Source organism: Bolinopsis microptera, chromosome 6 (genome assembly GCF_026151205.1).
Source record: "Bolinopsis microptera isolate Bmic1 chromosome 6, MBARI_Bmic_1.0, whole genome shotgun sequence".
In the NCBI taxonomy this organism is placed as follows: domain Eukaryota; kingdom Metazoa; phylum Ctenophora; class Tentaculata; order Lobata; family Bolinopsidae; genus Bolinopsis; species Bolinopsis microptera.
The window spans coordinates 9,288,037-9,310,508 of NC_087077.1; the positions used below are offsets into that span (position 1 = coordinate 9,288,037).

The 22,472-nt window shown below is 39.1% G+C and overlaps 1 protein-coding gene across 1 annotated transcript; it reads right to left on the reverse strand.

The window, feature by feature from the left end:
• Nucleotides 1-4,276: 4,276 nt before the first annotated feature.
• On the reverse strand, nt 4,277-10,159 carry LOC134817370 (uncharacterized). Its single transcript, XM_063826507.1, has 7 exons — nt 9,883-10,159; nt 8,852-9,000; nt 8,034-8,560; nt 7,661-7,886; nt 7,009-7,486; nt 5,021-6,925; nt 4,277-4,869 (listed from the first exon to the last, which is right to left on the reverse strand). Exons 1-7 carry the CDS (start codon nt 10,157-10,159, stop codon nt 4,277-4,279), a joined length of 4,155 nt encoding a protein of 1,384 aa, XP_063682577.1.
• Between the last annotated feature and the right edge of the window lie 12,313 nt (nt 10,160-22,472).

A 22,472-nucleotide genomic window follows, 5' to 3' on the forward strand; every position in this document is an offset into this window, starting at 1 on the left:
CGATGATAAAAAGCTGATTTTTACAGATAAGATGATTGTCATCGCCTATCATCAAAAATCGTGGACCGTGTGATAACAGACAAGTAAATGTATTCACTATAAGTATTATTATATACTAATACATTTTAAAAGCTTTTACTCTATTGTCTGTTACACTACATATTTAATTAAAAATAAACATAATACACTGTATAATTACACTGTAAAAACACTGCATTTTATGTTCAATATTTTTTACCATAATATAACAGAATGCGTTCTAGACTGTTCATTGCAGGAGGAGATAAGCATCTTTTTAGTGAAGAAGGGACCACACAAGGTGACCCACCGGCCATGGGATTTTATGCCTGTGGTACAATACCATTGATTGATGCAGGAAACATTGAGAAAAGGTGACTCAGATCTGGTATGCTGACGACTCTGCTGCTGGGGGAAAACTTGAAGAAATGAGGAAGTGGTGGGATAACCTCTGCATTAAGGGGACATATACAAAAAGCTTTTATGTCCTGAACATGCTGTTAACTTAATATTAAGAAAGTATACATCAAAACAATAAGATTTGATACATTAAAAATTATTTTTCAGGACCCGCACTTTCGAAAAAATAAATATTTTCTTTTTCGAAAGTTTTGAAAATTTTGAGAAGTCTGTCACTGTTATACCGATATTTCAGTCGTTTTTAACATTTTTTGGCTGATTTTTTAACTGAACATTATTTACAATCCGTACAAGAAGCCCTTCAAAGGATTTTATAATTAAAATATAGATGACAAAATTACAAACCAAACAAGGTCGAGAGAAGCAAAATTGAAATTTTTGTAAAAATCAAAGTTGTATATTTTACCATTCACCCAGGTCATAAGATATCGCTTTACAAATTCTTGTGAGTGTAGCTGATGATCATATCCAACTTTTTGGAACAGGGTTTCTCTCAGTTTTGAGTTTTAAGGTATGAAATGTGGCCTAAACGACTTAGTAAAATTCATCGTAAAAAAGGGCCAAACATGGCAGATTTTAGGCTTAAAATGCCTATAACTCAAAAAGTATCAGTTTTTTTGAAATAATTTTTACAGGATCGTAATCAGCTTGGTAAGACGAATCTTTTAGTACCAAATAGGTGATTTTAAAAGACAAATTGTCTTAAATAATTTTCCAGCTCGAACACAAGGGTCCCCCCTTGTATAAATTTTGTACAAATTGTACACATTTTTTTACAAATTTTGTGTCTTTAACTATTATTCGAGCTGGAAAATTATTTAAGACAATTTGTCTTTTAAAATCACCTATTTGGTACTAAAAGATTCGTCTTACCAAGCTGATTACGATCCTGTAAAAATTATTTCAAAAAAACTGATACTTTTTGAGTTATAGGCATTTTAAGCCTAAAATCTGCCATGTTTGGCCCTTTTTTACGATGAATTTTACTAAGTCGTTTAGGCCACATTTCATACCTTAAAACTCAAAACTGAGAGAAACCCTGTTCCAAAAAGTTGGATATGATCATCAGCTACACTCACAAGAATTTGTAAAGCGATATCTTATGACCTGGGTGAATGGTAAAATATACAACTTTGATTTTTACAAAAATTTCAATTTTGCTTCTCTCGACCTTGTTTGGTTTGTAATTTTGTCATCTATATTTTAATTATAAAATCCTTTAAAGGGCTTCTTGTACGGAATGTAAATAATGTTCAGTTAAAAAATCAGCCAAAAAAAGTTAAAAACGACTGAAATATTGGTATAACAGTGACAGACTTCTCAAAATTTTCAAAACTTTCGAAAAAGAAAGTATTTATTGTTTCGAAAGTGCGAGTCCTGAAAAATAATTTTTAATGTATCAAATCTTATTATTTTGATGTATACTTTCTTAATATGAAGTTAACAGCATGTTCAGGACATAAAAGCTTTTTGTATTATATGTCCTCTTAAAGGACCACTCTTTGGATACAACCCTAAATCTTCTAAAATTTGGGTGATAGTCAAGCCTGAGCACGAAGAGAAGGCAAGAAACTTATTCCCAGATGTTAATGTGACAAGCATTGGTCGACGATATCTAGGCAGCTTCATCGGAACGGATCAAGGAAAAGAGGCTTTCATCGAGGAAGAAGTTCAAGAATGGTGTCGTGATCTTAAACAATTAAGTGATATAGCTCAAGAGAACCTCAAATAGCATACAGTGCATACATGTATGGGCTTAGTAAAAGATGGAACTATGTGTGCAGAACTACCCCAGGAGTTGCAGATAGGCTCACTCCTCTAGAACAAGTAACACGTGATGAGTTTATCCCAGCTATCATTAACAGGCTGTTTAGCTGCACTAATGAACTAAGGAACATAATGGATCTACCACCAAGATATGGAGGATTGGGAATACCAGTTATGATGGAAATGGCAGACCGAGAGCACAATTTCTCATGCAGAGCCACAAAACCCCTTAAAGAAGCTATTCTCAAGCAGATAGACAACTACACAGAGGACTGGAGACACAGTAAAGGAGTGAAAACTGAGATAACGACTGAACGAAATCTCTTCTATCGACAAAAACAAGCAGAAATACGCCAGGAGCTTGAGTCAACACCACTGGCAAAGTTGATGTTCCAACTAGCTGCTGAGAAAGGGGCAAGTGCTTGGTTAACAGCACTACCTCTAAAAGAGTATGGATATCTGATGAATAAACAACAGTTATCAGATGCAATAGCTCTCAGAGTCTGAGAGCTATTGCATCTGAGAGTCTCAGATACAACCTGAACTTAAAGGACTGCCCTAAGACATGTACGTGTGGCCAGAAATACTCAGCAAACCATGCGCTCATCTGAAAACTTGGTGGATATGTGTCACTGCGGCACAACTCGCTGAGAGACACCTTTGCAGAACTAATGAGAACTGGGAATTGCAAGGATGTACAGACAAATCAAATCAAATCAAATCAAAATATAATGACACAAACATCATCACACATCATCAAAAATATATCTACCAAAGTTTTAAAAATATCTTAAATCTATTGGCCTAAACAACCAAGATAAAATGAATCTAATTTACATACTTTCCACTACTATTTTAGTTAATAAAGCGTTTCTTAGCAACATGAGGATTACACACAAGATATTCATTGTGCTTCTCTTTATTAGTAGCATAATTTAATCCCTCAATCTTTCCTAATACTTCGTCCGAAACATACCAAAAATGAATATCATTTACGGATCCGTTTAAAATAGTCTCTTTTTTGAAAGCTTCTAATCTTATTTTAAAACTTAACACAGTCCCACAATTCTTGACATCCGAGGGGAGTTTGTTCCAATAAGGTCTCACCCTCTCCGAAGAAAAGAACTGTGGACTTTCTTCATTTTACTGCTACTTTTACTGCATCTACTGTTTGATACCACATTAAAACCAGATCTGCTCATACTGAACAAACCAGCTCCGTAATTGGCCAAACCACTTATCATTTTAAAAGATTCAATGAGGTCCCCACGTATTCGCCGCTCTGCCAGCGTTGTTAAATTGAGGATTTCCAGTCGACGACTGTATGGAAGACTACCCACCTCGTCAATCAGACGGGTAAACCGCCTCTGGACGCTCTCCAGCTCCAAGATGATCCCCCAACTTCCATGAGCCGCAACTGGACTCCACAATTGAACACAATACTCTAAATGGGGTCTTATTAAAGCTTTGTAAATGGATATCATCACAGATTTTTCCCTGATAATCAGATTTCTAACAATCCAACATATCATTCTGTTGGCTTTAGATATTGAAGCCTTAATCTGTTCATTCCTGTTATGAATCGTTGTGACAAGGTAAACGCAAGACTAAAAGCTAAAAGCTAAACCAAAACCAAAACCCAGGTAGTCATCCTGAATAGTATATCGGTTAATCATACAATAAATTACTAGAATATATAACATCCCGTTCAACTAAAAAGTGTTAAAAACAATATAGATTTAATAATTTAACTGAATTCGTAAAAAAATGTGATATAAATCAATCGTACAAAATTTAAAATGTTTGAAAACGTGGTCAAAATGAAATCTACAAAATTGTTAAGTGAACTCACGTGAAAATGTTGAAACGTGTTGCGCTCGCTACACGATTTAAAACTTAGCGCATTCCGTTTAAAACAAAAAATAACTTGTTATTCTTCAAAACTTAAACGTGACAGGGAATCTTTAATAACTTTACGTTTGATCTGGATAATTTAACTGGATTAATGTGTGGTTAGATTTACACATTCAAAATAAAACAACTGTCATAAAATGTGATAATGAAACGTGTTTTATGTTCCTCCCAGTTTGCGGTAACTTAGCCTGTCTGGTGGTTTACTATCACGTGCAAAGTTTGCTGGCAGAAGCAAATTAGGTTGTTGCAATTCATGCTCTCTAACAATGTTAGGTTTCATAGTGCTACGGTTAATTTCTATGGCAAGCTCACGTGGTTTAAGTACAGGTTGTGCAGTGATTATAGGTTCAACGGCTGCCTTATGGTCAGGCTCAGCGGGTAGATTTGGATTATTACCAACTATAATCGAAGTTTCCGGCTCTGTACTCTCAGGTAAGCTAGCTGTCTTCTTGAAATCACCCTCAATAGCTGTAGAGCTCTGCTCATCTCTTATCTCCAGCTCAACTCGTGGTGTATCCGGATCTGTTTGTTGCAACGGTTCTGACACAACAGATCTCTTGATTACCTGGTCCAAATGCTTGCGGTAGACTCCATCAGGTGTCTTGATCAGTAGCACTTTGGTACCTTCCTTACCCTCGATAACACCGTTTCTCCAGCACTTCTTGTTCTCATCATAGAACGATATAGTGTCATCAATCTTCAGATCACGAAGTCTCGATTCAGCAATCGTGTTCTGATCGTTTAAAGCAACTTTGGCAAACTTACTACTCGAACTCGGGTTTAGAAAACTCAAGGCGTTTCTCGTCCGTCGTCCGTCGTTTCATCATCGCAACTGCAGGCTCTACTCCGGTAGTGGTGTGTGGTGTGTTGCGGTAGTTAAGCAGCCAATCAGCCAGGTTACACATAACGTCAGGGTTTTTCAAGATCATCCGTTTCATAGCTCTTTTAAACAGTCCGACTGCAACTTCTGCTTGTCCATTACTTGCAGGTGAGTAAGCAGGAATAAGCACGTGTCGAATCTGGTTATTATTCGTGAATACTTTAAACTCTTCTGAAGTTAAACTCGATCCATTGTCTGATACTAGTATCTTGGGTAGTCCCCAACGGCTGAAGATGTCTCGTAACTCTTGAATCACTCTCTTACTTGTAATGTTCGTCATTCTAACAACTTCTAACCATTTTGAATACGAACAGATAACTATCAGCCACATAGATCCAAGAAAGGGTCCACAGAAATCTAGATGAATCCGCTCCCAAGCCTCCATAGTTTTAGCCCATGGGTGTGGTGTAGATCTAGCGGGTTTCTTCTGGTTTAGTTGACATGGTTCACATAGTTTAACCATTTTCTCGATCTCAGCATCCATGTTTGGCCAATAAACATAGCCTCTCGCTAGTGCTTTGGTCTGTGAAATGCCCATGTGTGTTGCATGAAGCATTGAAAGCACGCTCTTTCTCATACTCTCTGGAATAACAACTCGAGATCCCCAGACAATACAGTTTTGGTCTACTGACAACTCGTTTCGACGTGTGTAAAACGGTTTCAGCTCGACATCAACAGGGGGTTTCTCGTTCCAGCCGTCTTTAACAAACTGTAACACTCGACCAAGTGTCTTGTCTCTTCTCGTGTGACTAGCTATTAACTCAACGTCAATCAAAGGTTTGTCATCACCGAAGTAGTGCACGCTGAAAACAGTATCTAGAGGTTTCATTTCAAACTCCTCTGTTAACTCGTCATCAAACTCTCTCGTCTCTGCCGATGTGTCTAAAGGCAGTGGAAAACGGGAACATAGATCAGCATTACAATGTTTACCAGTGGGTCGAAACTGGATCTTGTAAGTGTAACCGCTAAGGAACAATGACCATCGTTGTAAACGACCTGCCACCATGCTAGGAATTCCACGACTAGGGTGAAAGATAGATTCCAGCGGCTTGTGGTCTGTAACTAGGGTAAACGGTCGTCCAAAAAGATAACGGTGCAGTCTCTTAGTCGCCCAAACTATTGCCAATGCTTCTTTTTCTATCATGGAATAGTTTCTCTCAGATTTCGTTCGAGATATATACTCGATCGGTCGCTCTGTCCCATTTTCATCAATATGTGACATAACAGCTCCTAAACCAACGGATGAAGCGTCCGTGTCAAGCTTTAACTCCAGCTCAGGGTTGTAGACTGTTAGAACCAAGTCAGACGATAACAGTGCTTTTAACTCATCAAAAGCTCTCTTTTCTCTATCTCCGAAGTGGAAAATACTGTCAGCGGGTCTTAAACGGTTAAGTGGTTCAACAACTGTTGACATGTTGGGAATAAAACGCGAATAGTACTGTGCACCACCAAGAAATGATATCATCTCCGCTCTAGTAGTAGGATACGGTGCTCTCACTATGGTTTCAACTTTCGAACTCAGCGGTCTTATCCCGTCAGCAGATACTTCATGGCCAAGAAATGTCACCTTAGGCTCCATGAAAACACACTTGTCTAGCCGGCATTTGTAGCCTTCATTCTCTAGTGCTGTAATCACCGTTCTCACGTTCTTCATGTGACTCTCATCATCAGGTCTAGTTATTAGAATGTCGTCAACACGCCATGCTGTGTTCTCTGTCTTTCTCAAGGTATCATCAATCTTGCGTTCAAATATCGGTCCGGCAGATGAAATACCGAATGGTAGAGAAGTAGGACTGAACAATCCTTTGTGTGTGTTCAAAGTCACAATCTTTTGGTCACATTCTCTCAACTTCAAACTATTATAAGCGGCTCTGATATCCAGCTTAGTAAACAGTTTACCTCCGACAATCTTACTCAAGCAATCTTCTATCGTAGGAAGTGGGTAAATAGCTGTGTCAAGATTAGGATTTACGGTAGTCTTGTAGTCACCACATATATGCGAATCGTACCATCCGCTTTCATGACAGGAACTATGGGTGAAGCCCAGTCTGAGTGCTCTGTTGGAATCAGCTGTCCATTCTTCACTAACTCGTCTATGGCTTTCCCAACCTTGTCTACGATGGCAAATGGGACCTGCCTTGCCTTGCAAAACTTTGCTCTCGCATCAGGCTTAAATTGTAGACAAGCTTCGAATCCTTTAACAGTTCCAACACCAGGATCGAACACAGGACTGCGGAGTATCTCACTAACAAATTCATCTCTCTGAAGCTTGGAGACAGCGTAAGATTGCTCAACATCAACAAGTCCTATCACATGATCCAACCAGTCTTTACCAAACATCTGGATGATCCACTCTCGACCTAGGAGTGTGGGAAACCGACAATCGACAACATATAGTGGTAAAATCCATTTCTTGCCTCTAAATTCAACGTTTACAAGGGCCTTGCAGTCAATGCTTTCACAATTAAAATTAGCTACTCGCAATTTCTGGGAACATGGAACAATCTGGCAATCAGTTAGTCCTAGTCTAGCAAAATCAGACTTACTTATACAGCTTAAAGATGAACCAGTATCTAACTCCATTTTCAAAATCTTATCATTAATCTTAACTTTAAGAAATGGTTTCTGATTACAATCAATACAACTGGATAAATTACTAACAACTGATGCAGGAAGAGTACCATCGGGAACAGGAATCTGTACTGGAATCTGGACAGGATCAGCCGTCTCCACGCAGTACAACGTTTTCTCCGACTCTTGATGTGTGTACCCATAATCAGCAGCGCAAGCGTTGCCATCATCATGATCACCAATCCCTTCAACACAATGGGATTGCTTCTTAGCTGAACGACAGTTCTTCGCGATATGTCCGGGTTTGCGACAGTTTCTGCAACGAACTTTGCAGTTTTTCGCAACGTGACCACGAACAGTACAACGTGAACAAACAATGCTAAGGTCGGCCTTCTGCTGGAACTTAGAGTTTTGAGGTTTTTGAAACTTCCCGGGTTTTTGAACATAGTGTGTTGTGACTGACATTGAACTTTGCAGAGCGTTCTCCTTCGTCTGAGCTTTATCAAACAGGCTGGCAGACGTGTCGTTGGTAGCAGATTCTGATATGAGTTCAGCACGTATCCTATCAGAGGATAGTCCAGCCACAAAACGTGTACGCACCATTAAATCAAACAAATCACCGAACTGACAAACATTAGCAGCTTCCTTCAATCGTGACATAAAAGTACATAAGGATTCACCAGCAATCTGATTCAACGTCATAAACTTCTGCTGTTGAGCTACAATGTTTGTTTTGGGTGATAACCGATCAACAAGAGTTTTTCTCAGGGTAGCGTAGTCAGTGTCTTTAATTTCAGCTGGAAATGTAAATGCACGCAACTTCTTCAACGCGTCAGGCCCCAGATTGACTGTTAACAGTGTTCTCATGAGTTCTGCTTTTTTAGCAGTTTTCTCGTTTGCGTCATCTGGTAACTTATCTGCGTGTGCGAAAATGAACACAGAAGCGGCGTTTTCAAAGATTTCCAGCCACTCTCTGACACAATCAGTTTCCTTGGATAAGCGTAAGTTCGAAACCAGACTCGTCGCCATTGTTATGAATCGTTGTGACAAGGTAAACGCAAGACTAAAAGCTAAAAGCTAAACCAAAACCAAAACCCAGGTAGTCATCCTGAATAGTATATCGGTTAATCATACAATAAATTACTAGAATATATAACAATTCCAAAGCAGAGAGTTATGGGTTATAACTCCCAAGTCTTTTTCCTGTACAGATTCTGCCAATGTAACTCCATTAAGAGAATAACTTGATCTTGGGTTATCGTTAACATCTAAATGCATTACTGAACACTTAGTAGGATTAAACTTTAAAAGCCATTTACTCTCCCACATCTCTAGTTCGTTCAGATCATTAGCTATAGTTTCATGCTCGGAGGCATTAGCTATAAGCTTAAGATCATCAGCAAATATTTTAACTTTACTTTTAATGTTATCTGGTAAATCATTAATAAATAACACAAATAGTAATGGTCCAAGGACTGATCCCTGGGGAACTCCTGACCATACAATCTTCCACTCTGAAGTTTCACCTTCTACACACACTCTCATAGTTCTATTTGAGATAAAATCTGTAATTACATCTAAAACTTTACCAGTTATCCCTAGACTCTCTAGCTTGTTAATCAAGCGATAATGGGGAACAGAATCGAAAGCTTTACTAAAATCAAAATAAAATAAGTCCACAGGAGCACCTTCATCTATTAAATTAAGTATAGTGTCGAAAGTCTCCAAAAGATTTGACAAACAAGATTTTCCTTTAACAAACCCATGTTGGTCCTTTGAAATACGGTCTTCTAAAAATTCTAACACATGGGATCTAACAAACTGTTCATAAACTTTACAAAGAATACAAGTAAGAGAAACTGGTCTATAGTTAAGAGGGTCAGACTTAGAGCCCTTTTTAAAAAGTGCAACTACAGATGCCGACTTCCATACCTCCGGAAGATTTCCAGTATCACTACAGGCACTAAATAATTTAGTAAGAGCTGTTACAAAACTAGCATCTCCAGCTAGGGACTTAAGCAGCTTTGGATGATGCCCATCTGGGCCAGTGCTTTTAAAAATATTAAGCTTTAATAGTTCCTTTTTAACATTATCAAAGGTAATAACAATATCAGATATACTATTAGTATTCTTACTATAACTTCTAGGTAATGGGCCGAGTGGCTCATTAACAAACACAGAACTAAAGGCACTTGCAAGTACCTCTGCAGACTCCCCTGCACTAGTTGTCCTTGTACCGTCTTCCTTATCTAAACTTGGTACCGAAGCTTTAACCTTTCTCTTATTTCTCAAATAAGAATAAAATGATTTACAATTGATCTTTAAATTGGAAGTTATCTTCTTCTCATATCTTATCTTTGCTTTCACTTCCTCATTCTCATAGATGAGCTGTTTACTACTTGCATGACTAAGATTAACACTAGAAGGTTCAATATCAAATGCAGTCCATGCTTTATCTTTGTTCTTTCTCATGCGCTTCAATGAGGATGTGTCCCATGGCAGCTTCACAGGTCTGTTGTTTTTATAGACCGAATTAGTCGGTACTATTCCAGCAACAGTCGTAAGTTTGCCATGTAACTCATCCCACATAAGCTGAACATCATTAGAGCAACTAAAATCCCAGTTAATATTTTCAATACTAAACTTTAAAATATCATCATTAGTTATTTTACCCCATGATGGTTTCAGAATCTTCTCTTTACATTTAATTGAATCTACAGAAACACTTAAATCGACTACCACACTGACATGATCACTTTTGCCAATCGGGGACAGCACTGTGCATTTATTAATAAGCGCATCATTGGTGGAAAGTACTTGATCCAGCAGACTCTCTTGGAGTCTATCCTTTACAACCCGTCGCCTAGTTATTTCAGTAGTAAAATACCAGGACAACCCTGCTTCGTTAAACATATCAATATAGATTTCTTGATTCAAGAATGACTTATTAGTGCTGACCAAACCTCCATTTACACAACCAGTCTCCCAAGAGACATCTGGTAAATTAAAGTCTCCTACCAGGAGTGTTTCAAAATCATTATTAACATTACAAATATTTTTAAGAAAAGAAATTAATTTTAAATTTTGGTCAGAATTTAAAGATGGTGATCTATAAATACATCCAATACAAAGTTTACCACTTGCAGTATCTATTAACACAGCTAAAGAATCAAGTGCATTACAACTTTCTTTTACTAATGATGAATTAATATAATTCTTAACATAAATGATGGACCCTCCTCCAGAACTAATATCCTTTTTGGAAGATTCAATTTTAAAGTCACGGTCTTTTCTAAAAATTGTGTAACCGTCAATTTGAACTTCAGCATCTAAAATATCATTATCAAAATGTGTCTCTGTGACACATATAATATCAATGTTCTTGTTTAGCATCAATAAACATTTTACTTCATCTATTTTGTTAAAGAATCCACTAGCATTAGTATACAATATGCTTATTCCTTTGCAACTGTAGCTTCCTTCTCTTCGATCTTCTGACTCTTCTCTGCGTTCTTCTGCTTTTTCCTCTTCTCTGCTTCCTCCCGTGCTTGAAAATTTGCCTTACGGTCAGCTCTGCACAAATCTTCGTTTATCCAATGACCACTCTTTGACCGGATTCCTCTCCCTCCATTCGTGTAGTACTTTACGTCTTCTACGTCATAGAGTTTGACAATAAGGGGCCTGCAGTACTCTGGTATGTCTTTATTGACTCTGCCAGCTCTAAAGCAGGACACAATGTCTCCCTTTTCCATCTCAAGTGAGTTGATGCAAAAGTCGATGTCTTCTTTTTCACGATCTTTGACACTGTTATTGGTGCTTTCCGGTACCTTCAGGATGCAGACATTTTTCTTCTTTCTTTCTCTCTCCACCCTATCTGCATCAATGTTACGTTGTACCTGCTGGACAACTTCTTTGGTTGTTTCTGAACTTCTTAGGTTTTTCAGAACAGTTTGTTGAGACTTAGCTGTAATATCTGAATAGAGACTAACAGCTTTTTTCACACTTTTGTCCGTGCTGTTGTTTAGAACTGTTTTTAAGGAGTTCGCCAAAGCTGGTGTGAACTTCTGGAGCTCTTCTTTGACAATAGCCCTGACAGCTCTCTGGTCATCAGTGTCCTTAACTGTGTGGGGTGCCACAAAGCAAATGGGACACTTCCAGTTAGTCAGATGTCCTAACATATCATCTGTCAACCCAGACAGGCCAACACAACTTGAATGCCAGAACAACTTACAGGCTTCACATTCCACAGATAACTCATCAGCCATAAAGATTTCACATGGGCAGTATTTTTCTTCTGCAGCAGGCGCAGAAACATCCTCAGCTGTTGATTTAGCTTTTGAGGGGCTTATCTTTTCTTCTTTAGCGTCGGCGCCCTCTCGGGTACATTCTTTTCTTCCATCCCTGAACTCAAATTATTTGTTATATAGTAGTGTTGAAAGTATTAAAGACTGAGCCAGTTCTTCTTCCAGTTGATGGTCTAGAGTTACCATGAACTTACATGAACTTGTCATGTCTAATTTTCAATTAAACTAAGCTCAGTTAATGTAAGAGCCGCTTTAGAAAGCACTGGAGTTTATCTCCAGGATTAAATTATATCGAGTTATATGATTTAGCTATAAGGCGGTTTATAAATGTTGTATTTATTATTATTATTTAAAGGGAACAGTCCTAGGAGATCAAGCCAGGCTGGACATTTCTGCAAGATCGATTTGGAATGCTTCAGAGAGGGCATATTTTGATGTAAGGGTATTTCATGCCCCAGCCCCCTCCAATGCAAGCAAATCGATCCCAGCAATGTACCTGTCCCATGAAAATGATAAAAAGCGATGTTACAATGCAAGGGTTCTTGAAGTGGAGAAAGGAAGCTTCACACCTTTAGTGTTCTCGACTTCTGGTGGAATGGGTGGTGAAGCTGAGAGACTGGTCAAGAAGCTGGCCAGTAAGATGGAGTACCACACTGGCCAGAGGTACTCAGACGCTGTAGGATACATTAGAAAACGCCTTCGCTTTGAAATCCTTAGAACAACAGCGGTTTCTCTCCGTCGGAGAGAGGTGGAGACAGAGGTGCGAGAAAAAACATTGTTGATATAAACAGTCTAGATCTTAACTTGGAGCCATAAGGCCAAGGGTAATTAATGATCGTTAAGGGATTAAGGGATTCTTTAAGGGTTGATTTTATATAGGGTCATTGCTATATTATGTGTATATTGTTTGAATAATTTTTATATTTAGAAAAAATAGTATGTGCTATATCGTGATATATTTCTAATTTGTTTTATACTTGGTGCCTCAATTAATTTTCAAATAATTTCCCGAAATTTTGTTCAGAACCAAAAACCAATTTGAACTTATAAATTATTTGTAAGCTTATATCATAAATATATATATATATATATATATAACCTAATATGCCATAAAACGCAAGTTGGATTCGTTGTTAACGGGTGATACTCTTAAAATATTTGTTTCAGGACCGTCGACGAGTCCAACTCGGCGCACGTCCTAAAAGGTTTTTTAAACCTACAAAATTGTTGACAATCTATATTTGAAACTAATATTTTATCACCTATAGCTAAGAAACCCTCAACTTCTACGCTTTTATATTTAAGATGCGGCGGAATAACAGTGAACAGGCTGATCAGCGCTTAATTGACGATGTCAATTCATCGCAGCTGATCGGCGAGGCACAGAAGCCTCATTGAGTGCGCGGCGCGGCACAGTAACGCATCGCGCTACAAACTGAGCGCCGCCCAGTAAATATTTTTCGAGTATTGCCTGTTTCGCGTTATATTACTAAATAAATCCCTGCGGCGCTCCTACTAATATATAAATCGCTCGCCCAAATTTTAACAAAATTCTTGTAAAAAGGCCTTGTAGCGCGATGCGTTACTGTGCCGCGCCGCGCACTCAATGAGGCTTCTCACAGCGACAGTAACGGGAATTCCAATGGTCCAACTCCCAGCTGCTGGGAGTTGAAACTACCGAAGCGCATTATTATTTGAATTCCATTTGGAGTCAAGCGCTACGTTATACTCAATATGTAGCTCGTTTCAAGGCGAAATTATCATTTGTTCAGTTTGTCTTTCGATTACGTTGCTACTTCTATTTTAAATCGTGTATGCTAATTTTCTTCATTAATCTTATGAACCAGCTGATTTTCTTAGCAGTACACTAGTACGTATTTTTTTAAATGTTATTCTTCCCCAAGGAAGAGTGTTAACTTCAATAATCACAATATCACAACCAAATATTGACCAATACCAATCGTTTAATCGGTATTTAACTATTATCGGTGTCTTAGTCCCGTTTTACTAAGAGTCTAAGTCGTACTCTCAGCAAATATTAAACAATTGAAACTTAAAAGTACCGTGGCCTTAATTTTGTACTATCCTAGTCCTTGGTTGTAACTTGTAGGTCTAAAACATAAAACTGCAACTTGGTTGTTAGGAAGAGGTATCAGTAATTTCAAGAATCTATCTTTTGAGCTTTAGTTACGTTTCTTCTCAATTTTGATAGAACATGGAACAGTTGTCGTTTTAGAACTAAGAACCTGTTATGTTTTGTAGTAATTAAGCAATCATGGGCTGAAACCATTTAATTCATTAATTCCATTTGATCTATTACTCAGCAAATTGAAGGTCAGGAATTTTATCATTTCGATTACATTGGGAACGGTACGATTACCAGCTTATTAGGCAAATACAGAAACTCGACTGACTTGTTTGAGTTTGTGTAAGTTAATTCAGTTACTAGAAACTAATGTCCTCTTTTACATGTCCTGTTTTACATGAACTTCAAAACTTTCAACGCCGGTTTAAACGCTTTTATACAGAAACTGATTTAATCATTAATATATGTACATTGTACATATATATAATATATATTTTATAAGGCCCTTATAATAAGGGTAAGGTTGTATCACGTTGCGACCCCCACGGTCGTTTCACTATCGTCCTGACGATACAGGGGGAGCCGCGCACTTCGTGCGCGGCGGGTCATACAACGTATGACAAGGGTAAGTCAAGATCACTGTCCAATTTTGATATTTCAATTTCCAATCATTGATTTATGAAGTAGCATGGTTGTTGAATGTTGAAATTGGTTTAATATGCTTGTTCGACTATTTAGGTTCTACTTCTGAGCAGCATAGGCCGATCATAACATATTTCCCCAAAATATCGTATTTCAATATCATTAATATATGTCATAATCTCAAGAGATACATTACAATGTTACCAGGCCGGCCGTTCGGATTAGTATCCATTATTGCTGAGATTAATTATACATGGTGAGTCTTCGAATATTGTAGCGTAGGTAAATTATGTTCTGTTCAGATATATAATACATACAGTGGTTTTCTTGATCATTCAAAACATATTGTGCTATATTAAGCAGTTACATCACTGCTTGGCACTTGGAGTGTAATAACAGCCCCCCCCCCCCACTAATATTTAGCAATAAGAGATGAATGAAGAAGAGTTATTTGATATTTTGACCAACATGAAACGATCGTTATTTAAAATTTTAAAAGGCAATGCCTACGGCCACGGTTGATGGAAATCTAGCGTCCGCTAACCGGCGCGATTCTTGTTAATTAAACTGTACGAGGGTAAACTATCATGACGTACTTAATCTTACAGAGCCGCTTATTTTAATTGTTTTATTGGTCTTGAGTCGTTGAAGGGAACGCTAAAAATTATGGGTTACACTGATTATATAGCACCAGGTAACACGACTCCTGTCCGACAGCGACATCTGTCCGACAGCGACATTTGTCCGACTCAGGGTACCAGAAAAAAAGACATCTGTCCGAAATTGTGATCTGATTTCAATACGACATATTTCCAATTAGAGACATGATCTGAACTTTTACTTGCTAATCTGTATACGTAACATTTCCGATTTGAGATATGATCTGAGCCATAGTCTGCTGCCTGCCTGCCTGCCTAGGTCGATCCAGATGAAATCTGGAACGAGTTTCGTGTCAACGCTTCTCTCCATTTATCTCTATCACACATGAGCAAACGCAGCTGGTCAGGTTTAGTAGAGGCTCTTACGGGCATTGTCTGCTCGATACGCTAGGGACCCCAGATATACCTTACTAGACGTATTTTTGACCGTAGAATCAATTAAAAGTGGTTTCGAGATGATTGGACTGAGTTTACGCGGGTAAAATCGCAAAAAACCGATTTTTGGGCCAAAAATAGGCCAAAAAACCATGTTTTTTTGATATTTTGAGCAAGTTAATTTTGTTGGCATGTCGGCAAAATTTGCATGGCAATAGCTAAAACATAGCCGCACAAGATGATATAAAAATAAAACAAATCGCTCTGTTTTTACGCAGGTAAAAATCAAAAAAGTGGTAAAAATGTGCCCTTTTTTGCTTAAAGTGTGAATGATTTTTTGCAGTTGTATTAAATCAACCCAACAATAGTCACATCGTGTTTGACTAAAATTTTCCTTTCCGAGAAGTACCCACTTCATATACTTTATAGAAGTTTGAATATTGTCACTCCGCAAGCGTTTTTGCCTAATTTTCGACGCGCACTGCGCGCAAAAGCATTTAGTTGTTATCAATGGGCACCCGCGCGTTCATCATAAATTTCAAACAGCCATAACTCAGCGAGATTATGTCCGTTCTAGCTCATATTTTCACACCAAATAGAAAACAATGTGATCGTATTGCTGACATAACATGAATATAATTACTTTATAGGCCTAAGAGTTATAGACTGTCAAAGTTTAAAACGCGCATTGGAATAGCACGTGACTTATAAGGCTATATTTATATTTCTTAACATATTCTCGATCCTTACACATCATACTATTGTGTCCAATTAATAGTTAGGTCTCTAAACTCATAGCAGAAAACACGTATTTTTGCCCGTAAGAGCCTCTACTAGTTCCATTCCAGTGTTTTCAAGTAGAACGTCCGGGAAGGTCTTATGTGGTCGTCCTCGGTAACGCTGGCCATAGGATGGTTGCCAAAAAGGAGTTGTTGAACAGGTTGGTCCTGTAGACGGTAGACATGTCCTGCAAAACGAAGTCTTCGTGTCTTTATAATATCTGTCCCCGATGGAATCTTTCCGTAAAGAACGGAGTTAGGTGTATGTGATTTCTTCTTTTCTTACAGCAGAAGTAGGCTAGAAACTGTGACATCAACATGTTTCTAGTTAAAATGGAGAGTGTTCTGGGCAGGATCCTCTGAAGCTCTGAAGCTACACGGCGTTAACTGTATCCGTGCATTACCATTCCCGGATGTCAGTAGCGCGAGTCTAATGCTCGGACCCACTCCAGAGTGAGGAACAAATAGTTTACTGCCATAGTTTATTTTCATGTCGATAAATTGGACAATAGTTTAAATGTTATATAAATTTTATATAAATATCCATACCGCTGTCTTACACATGTAGGCTGTGTCCTGTGACAGTGATGTGATCGACATCTTGTTACAGCTTGTTAGTGTACGGCTAGCACGATCCTGTCCTCAAATAGTCAATCACGTATCGATGGATCAGATCTCAATGGGTCACATCAGCATTAGAACAATGGGAGCAACGTCACGAGATATTTACCCGTGAGCTTGTGAAATACGAATGTGAACCGAAATTACAATATGATCAGAAATTCGGACAGATGTCGCCAAAAACGACTCATGTCCGACAGCGACATCTGTCCGAAATCCCTAATTCGGCTGTCGGACAGATGTCGCTGTCGGACAGATGTCGCCCAATCGTAGCACCAACATGGAAATGTATCGTGTTTGAAACACAGTCTTTATTAGCAGCAGGTACCCCATACTGGTATACCGTACAGTGTTAGAAAATCGATAGAATTTCAATGCTATCATCCAAAATGTACTATGTTTTGGATTATATTTCCCATATTTGGTGATGTACAAAATCAGAAATGTGACCAGGTAAGAGTTGGTTGGACGTTACTTGTAGGGGGTTCTTCAAAGAACCAAAAATTAAGGTAAAATTTGAGCTTCCTTCAAAAATGTGGTTGTCAACGGGACCCTATCATTGCAGGCTCCCAAGTGGTGCTTCCTGATTCCTGAAGAGTCCAACTTGATAAGCCCTTCATTGCAGATGGTATAACTGCACTGCAGCTAACTCCAGTATTATTAGTAGTAAGTTAATAATTGTACGAGGGTAGTATCTGCCTGATTAACGCGTTTAGTCGACACCACTTTTTCCATCGTCTAGTCGGTTCCATGAGTCCTCAAAGGGTGTCTACTGAACAAGTGTATACAATGAACTACTTCAGGACACATTTACATGTTGTCACATGATATCTGTATCAAAGCTAAAGGTTACATCATTGGTGTATCCAGCTCAGGAATTCTTGGGTTTTACCTGGATAAGTGTATCCTGGTTACCTGGTTACCTGGAGAGGTGTCTCCAGGTAACCTGGTTACCTGGTTACCTGGTTACCTGGTTACCTGGTTACCTGGTTACCTGGTTACCTGGTTATCTGGTTACCTGGTTACCTGGTTACCTGGTTACCTGGTTACCTGGTTACCTGGTAACCAGGTAACCAGGTAACCAGGTAACCAGGTAACCAGGTAACCAGGTTACCTGGAGACACCTCTCCAGGTAACCAGGTAACCAGGTTACCTGGTTACCTGGTTACCTGGTTACCTGGTTACCTGGAGAGGTGTCCCCAGGTTACATGGTTACCTGGTTACCTGGTTACCTGGTTACCTGGGTACCTGGTTACCTGGTTACCTGGTTACCTGGTTACCCGGATAAGTGTATCCAGGTTACCTGGTTACCTGGTTATCGGGTTACCTGGATAACCCAATGAAGAAGGGTTATTTGATATTTTGACCAACATGAAACGATTGTTATTTAAAATTTTAAAAGGCAATGCCTACGGTTGATAGAAATCTAGCCTCCGCTAACCAGCGCAATTCTTGTTAACAAAACTGTTCGAGGGTACTAGCATGACGTACTCAATCTAACAGAGCCGCTTATTTCAATTGTTCTATTGGTCATGAGTCTTCAAAAGGACCGCTACAAATGGGTTACACTGCTCATGAAGCACCAACATGGAAATGTATTCTGTCTGAAACACAGTCTTTATTAGCAGCATGTACCCCATACCATACAGTATTAGCATTGTGGTAAATACCTTATCGGACTTTAATTGGACGCTGGAGACCCTAGCGTTCATTTTAATGTCTGTTGAAATAAAATGAACGCTAGGGTCTCCAGCGTCCAATTGATGTCCGTTAAAATAAAGCCCAAGTTCAGTAGCTCAATTTTTAAACCGCATGAGTGTAGATATCGGCTCAGACGCTTTTAATCTTCCAAACCTTGCGTTAAAGTGCGTCAATCAAGGGACGAACACAAAGAGTGGGGGGGGGGGGGGGACACAAAGAGGACCCTCATGACACATTTCCATGTTGCACCCTATCTCCTGACATCATCACCACAGAATTTATACCAGTGTGATAGATGTTTACTTAACCAGCTAGCTCAACACGAAATCTCATAATTTGTATCAAGCAACCTCGCAAAGATGCTTCAATCCCTCTCTCTTCTCGCTCTGCTCTCCGCTTCGTGCGCTATCTGGCTGGACCTCTACGAGCACGACAATACCAATGGAAACAAGGTACGACTGACTGAACCTGTAGATTGGCTTGGAAATGTCCACTTTAATGATGCAGCATCCAGTGCACGAGCTGACGGAAACTGGGAACTGTACTCTAACTGGAACTTTGAAGGGCTGAGGATGGTAGTGGAAGGTGGTCGTCACTACAACAACTTGGGGGGAACCTTCAACGACGCAGTCTCCTCAGCTCGACCTACCTGTATTTACACAGGGGATGCTAATGATGCCCTGCTAGAAGTTTGGGAGCATGGTGACCACCTTGGCAACAAGAAGTCCTACACGAAGGATGAATCGTACTTGAACGACTGGAACGACAAGATTAGCTCGGCGTGCGCTGTTAAGGGGGACTGGGAGTTATACGAACACTACCTCTTTACAGGAGTTAGATGGGTGATAAAAGAGAACGAATGCCATAACATAGTGGCACACAATGATTACTACACCTCCCTGCGACCTCTCTGTGCCAGCTACCACCCAAAGTGTACTGTACAGAAAGTCAGGGTGGGGTCCCAGGGTTTGTTGACGCCCAGATACGAATCAACAGAGGTTATCGGCGCTAACGATGGTGGCACGTGCACTGGCCCGTCCACCTACACCCTGAGCATGCAGCACTCGAGGACAGTCACGGAATCGACCACGCTTGAGTTCGGGGAGAGTAACGAGGATAACTGGGGCGTGTCGGTGACAGTGGAAGTGGAGGCAGCTGCCAAGGTGTTTGGAGCAGGAAGTTCGGTGACCATGGGTGTTTCTGTTGGGTTCGGAGGATCCCGAACCGTCTCCAAATCAGAATCTACGACAAAAGAAGTGGCTCACCAGTCTTTGGTAGGGATGAGTGTAGCTTTTCCAGTGCCCGGAGCAGCTTTAGTGTTCGGACTGGTAGACAAGTACAAGATGGATGGAGCTGACGTACCAGCCACAATGGAGCTGTTGTGTCCTGATGGCAGCACCAAAGAGAAGAAGACCCACATAAAAGTAAAGTCTACTACCTTCTCTTCTGCCACCTTCTGGTCAATGCAAGGAAAGTTTAACACTGGGCCGTGTAATAGAGATTGGACATTGCCATTTTGTGTTAAACACGTTCGGCAACGGTACTCAAACTTCATCGGGAACAGGCAAGAAATTGTAGACGGTTTCCGTGCTTGTTTTGCACATGGTAAAGGGTCCATTAATGGTTTTAAAGAGAAGAAATAAACTTATTTGTTATTAAGTTCATTTCTTTCAAAAATCAACCCTATTTCTTGGTTTTTCATTTCATATCTTCATATATTTAAGGGATTTCTCGCTTTGTCTTTCAAAAATCATTTTGCACCCGTAATCGTTTCATGATTTTGTTTATCTCTTCAATTTATTAGTTGACCGATAGCATTTTCCTTATTAGTGATATAGTTCAGAGATGTTTGTTTTACTTTTCTTGTAAGCATTCCTTACACAATGAATAAATCAATAAATGAATAACGCCAATGGATTCTTAAAATTATCAAACATCCATAAAAAACAATTCTTATTCAGTTTTCTAATCAGATACGTGGAACAGTGTTAAATAATCTGGAAAAGATATTTATCTTGAGACATTTGCCTTCTATCAACATTAAAGTTATGCTAAATCATCCAAAATCTATTACACTAAACCTACCAGTACCTAATCTTGTATAATAAATCCCTGCTGTTAACAGCCTACATATTAATACACTAAAAGTATACTTCTTGCTTAGTAATCTCTACTATTACACGTGTTTTTCTTTCCATACTATCACTGGTCACGCCAAATTATAATGACTAGCAGGAACCCGTCTAACCCTAAAATGGTGTCAAGACTAAAACAATATTACCTATTTAATTCGCGTTTTTGACACCACTTGGGGTACCAAATTTTGGGCCCTAAAATTCCTATTTCTTGGCCAATTTTTTATTAATATTTTTTCATGCTGATTTGGAGGCCATTAAAGCATTTGACCCAGTCAAAAAAGTTTCAGTTGTAAATCTTTTACAGTTTTTGCAGAAATTCGCGTTAAAGTTCAAAGTTGATGCCGTGGTGTCAGTAAAATGGCACAGATAAATATATATATATATATATATATCATCTCGCTTTACAGTACCACAAAACTTAGAATCAGCGCACATGATCTCCATATTGAAAGAGGCAGATACTCCAACACAATGCAAAGGCTTTTCTCGTCGTTACAGTACCACAAAACTTAGAATCAGCGCACATGATCTCCATATTGAAAGAGGCAGATACTCCAACACACCCCGTGAGCAAAGACTATGTGGTTGGTGCCAATCAAGTATGGGCGTTGAGACCATCGAAGACGAGTCGCATGTTCTTTACATATGTGACTTGTATTCAAAACAGAGGTCGAAATTAGTCAAAAATCTTTCTCAAATGCCAATCATTGAAATAAGCAATGAAATCACCGACTCCAGCAATATCAATGAAACAAATCTCAAAGATCATCTCATGGAAATTTTGTCTCCTTACTCAACTGTAATTCCTCAAAATCACCAGAGCCTCCATATTCACTGCCACCGCTCACTTGATATTCAACCAAACACCCCACAGTATACTCAATTTCAAGAAAGGCGCTCCTATGCTGTCAACTGTGTGTGCACTTTTTTCCTTCGCTGCTCCGAAGAGCGAAATAGCTTCACCGAAGATACGCGTCAGCGTAATTCAAATGCACGAAACTTAAAGAATTTTACTATCAATTTGGTGAGAACCTCGCGAATTAGTCATAATTAAGACTCAAGGATAACCCTGGCCCTGACTTCAAGCAAAGATGATTGTTTTCATTAACTTCTGTAAACAATTATGACGGTCCATGATAATGGATCTATAATTTAATTTTAATCCTGTGTAATCCTAATCCTGTGTAAAAATCCTTTATATATAGTAAGATATTAGTGTGTAAAGTAATCGTTGACATTACTCCGCAACTGCGCGTCATTTGGCGCGTATCTTGCTGGAATTCCTCAATTCCTCTCTAGATCGGCGAGATGCGCTACTGTGCCAGTGTGCCGCGCCGAGCTGAGATGAATTGACATCGTCAATTAACTTAAACCCAAACTAAAACTAAACTGGGCTCTCCTCATGTGTCACCAAACTAGACCAATACCAAATAAGCAATTTTAGATGTTATTATCAGTGTCAATGGTCAACCCATCGAGATCGTTGCTTTGCGAAGCTGGAAGCAGAGCAACGATCGACGAAGCAAGAATGCTAGTTTGCGCGTCGAAGCGGCGAAGTCCTCCAATTTTAGATTATTATATTTTTCTATATTTGTAT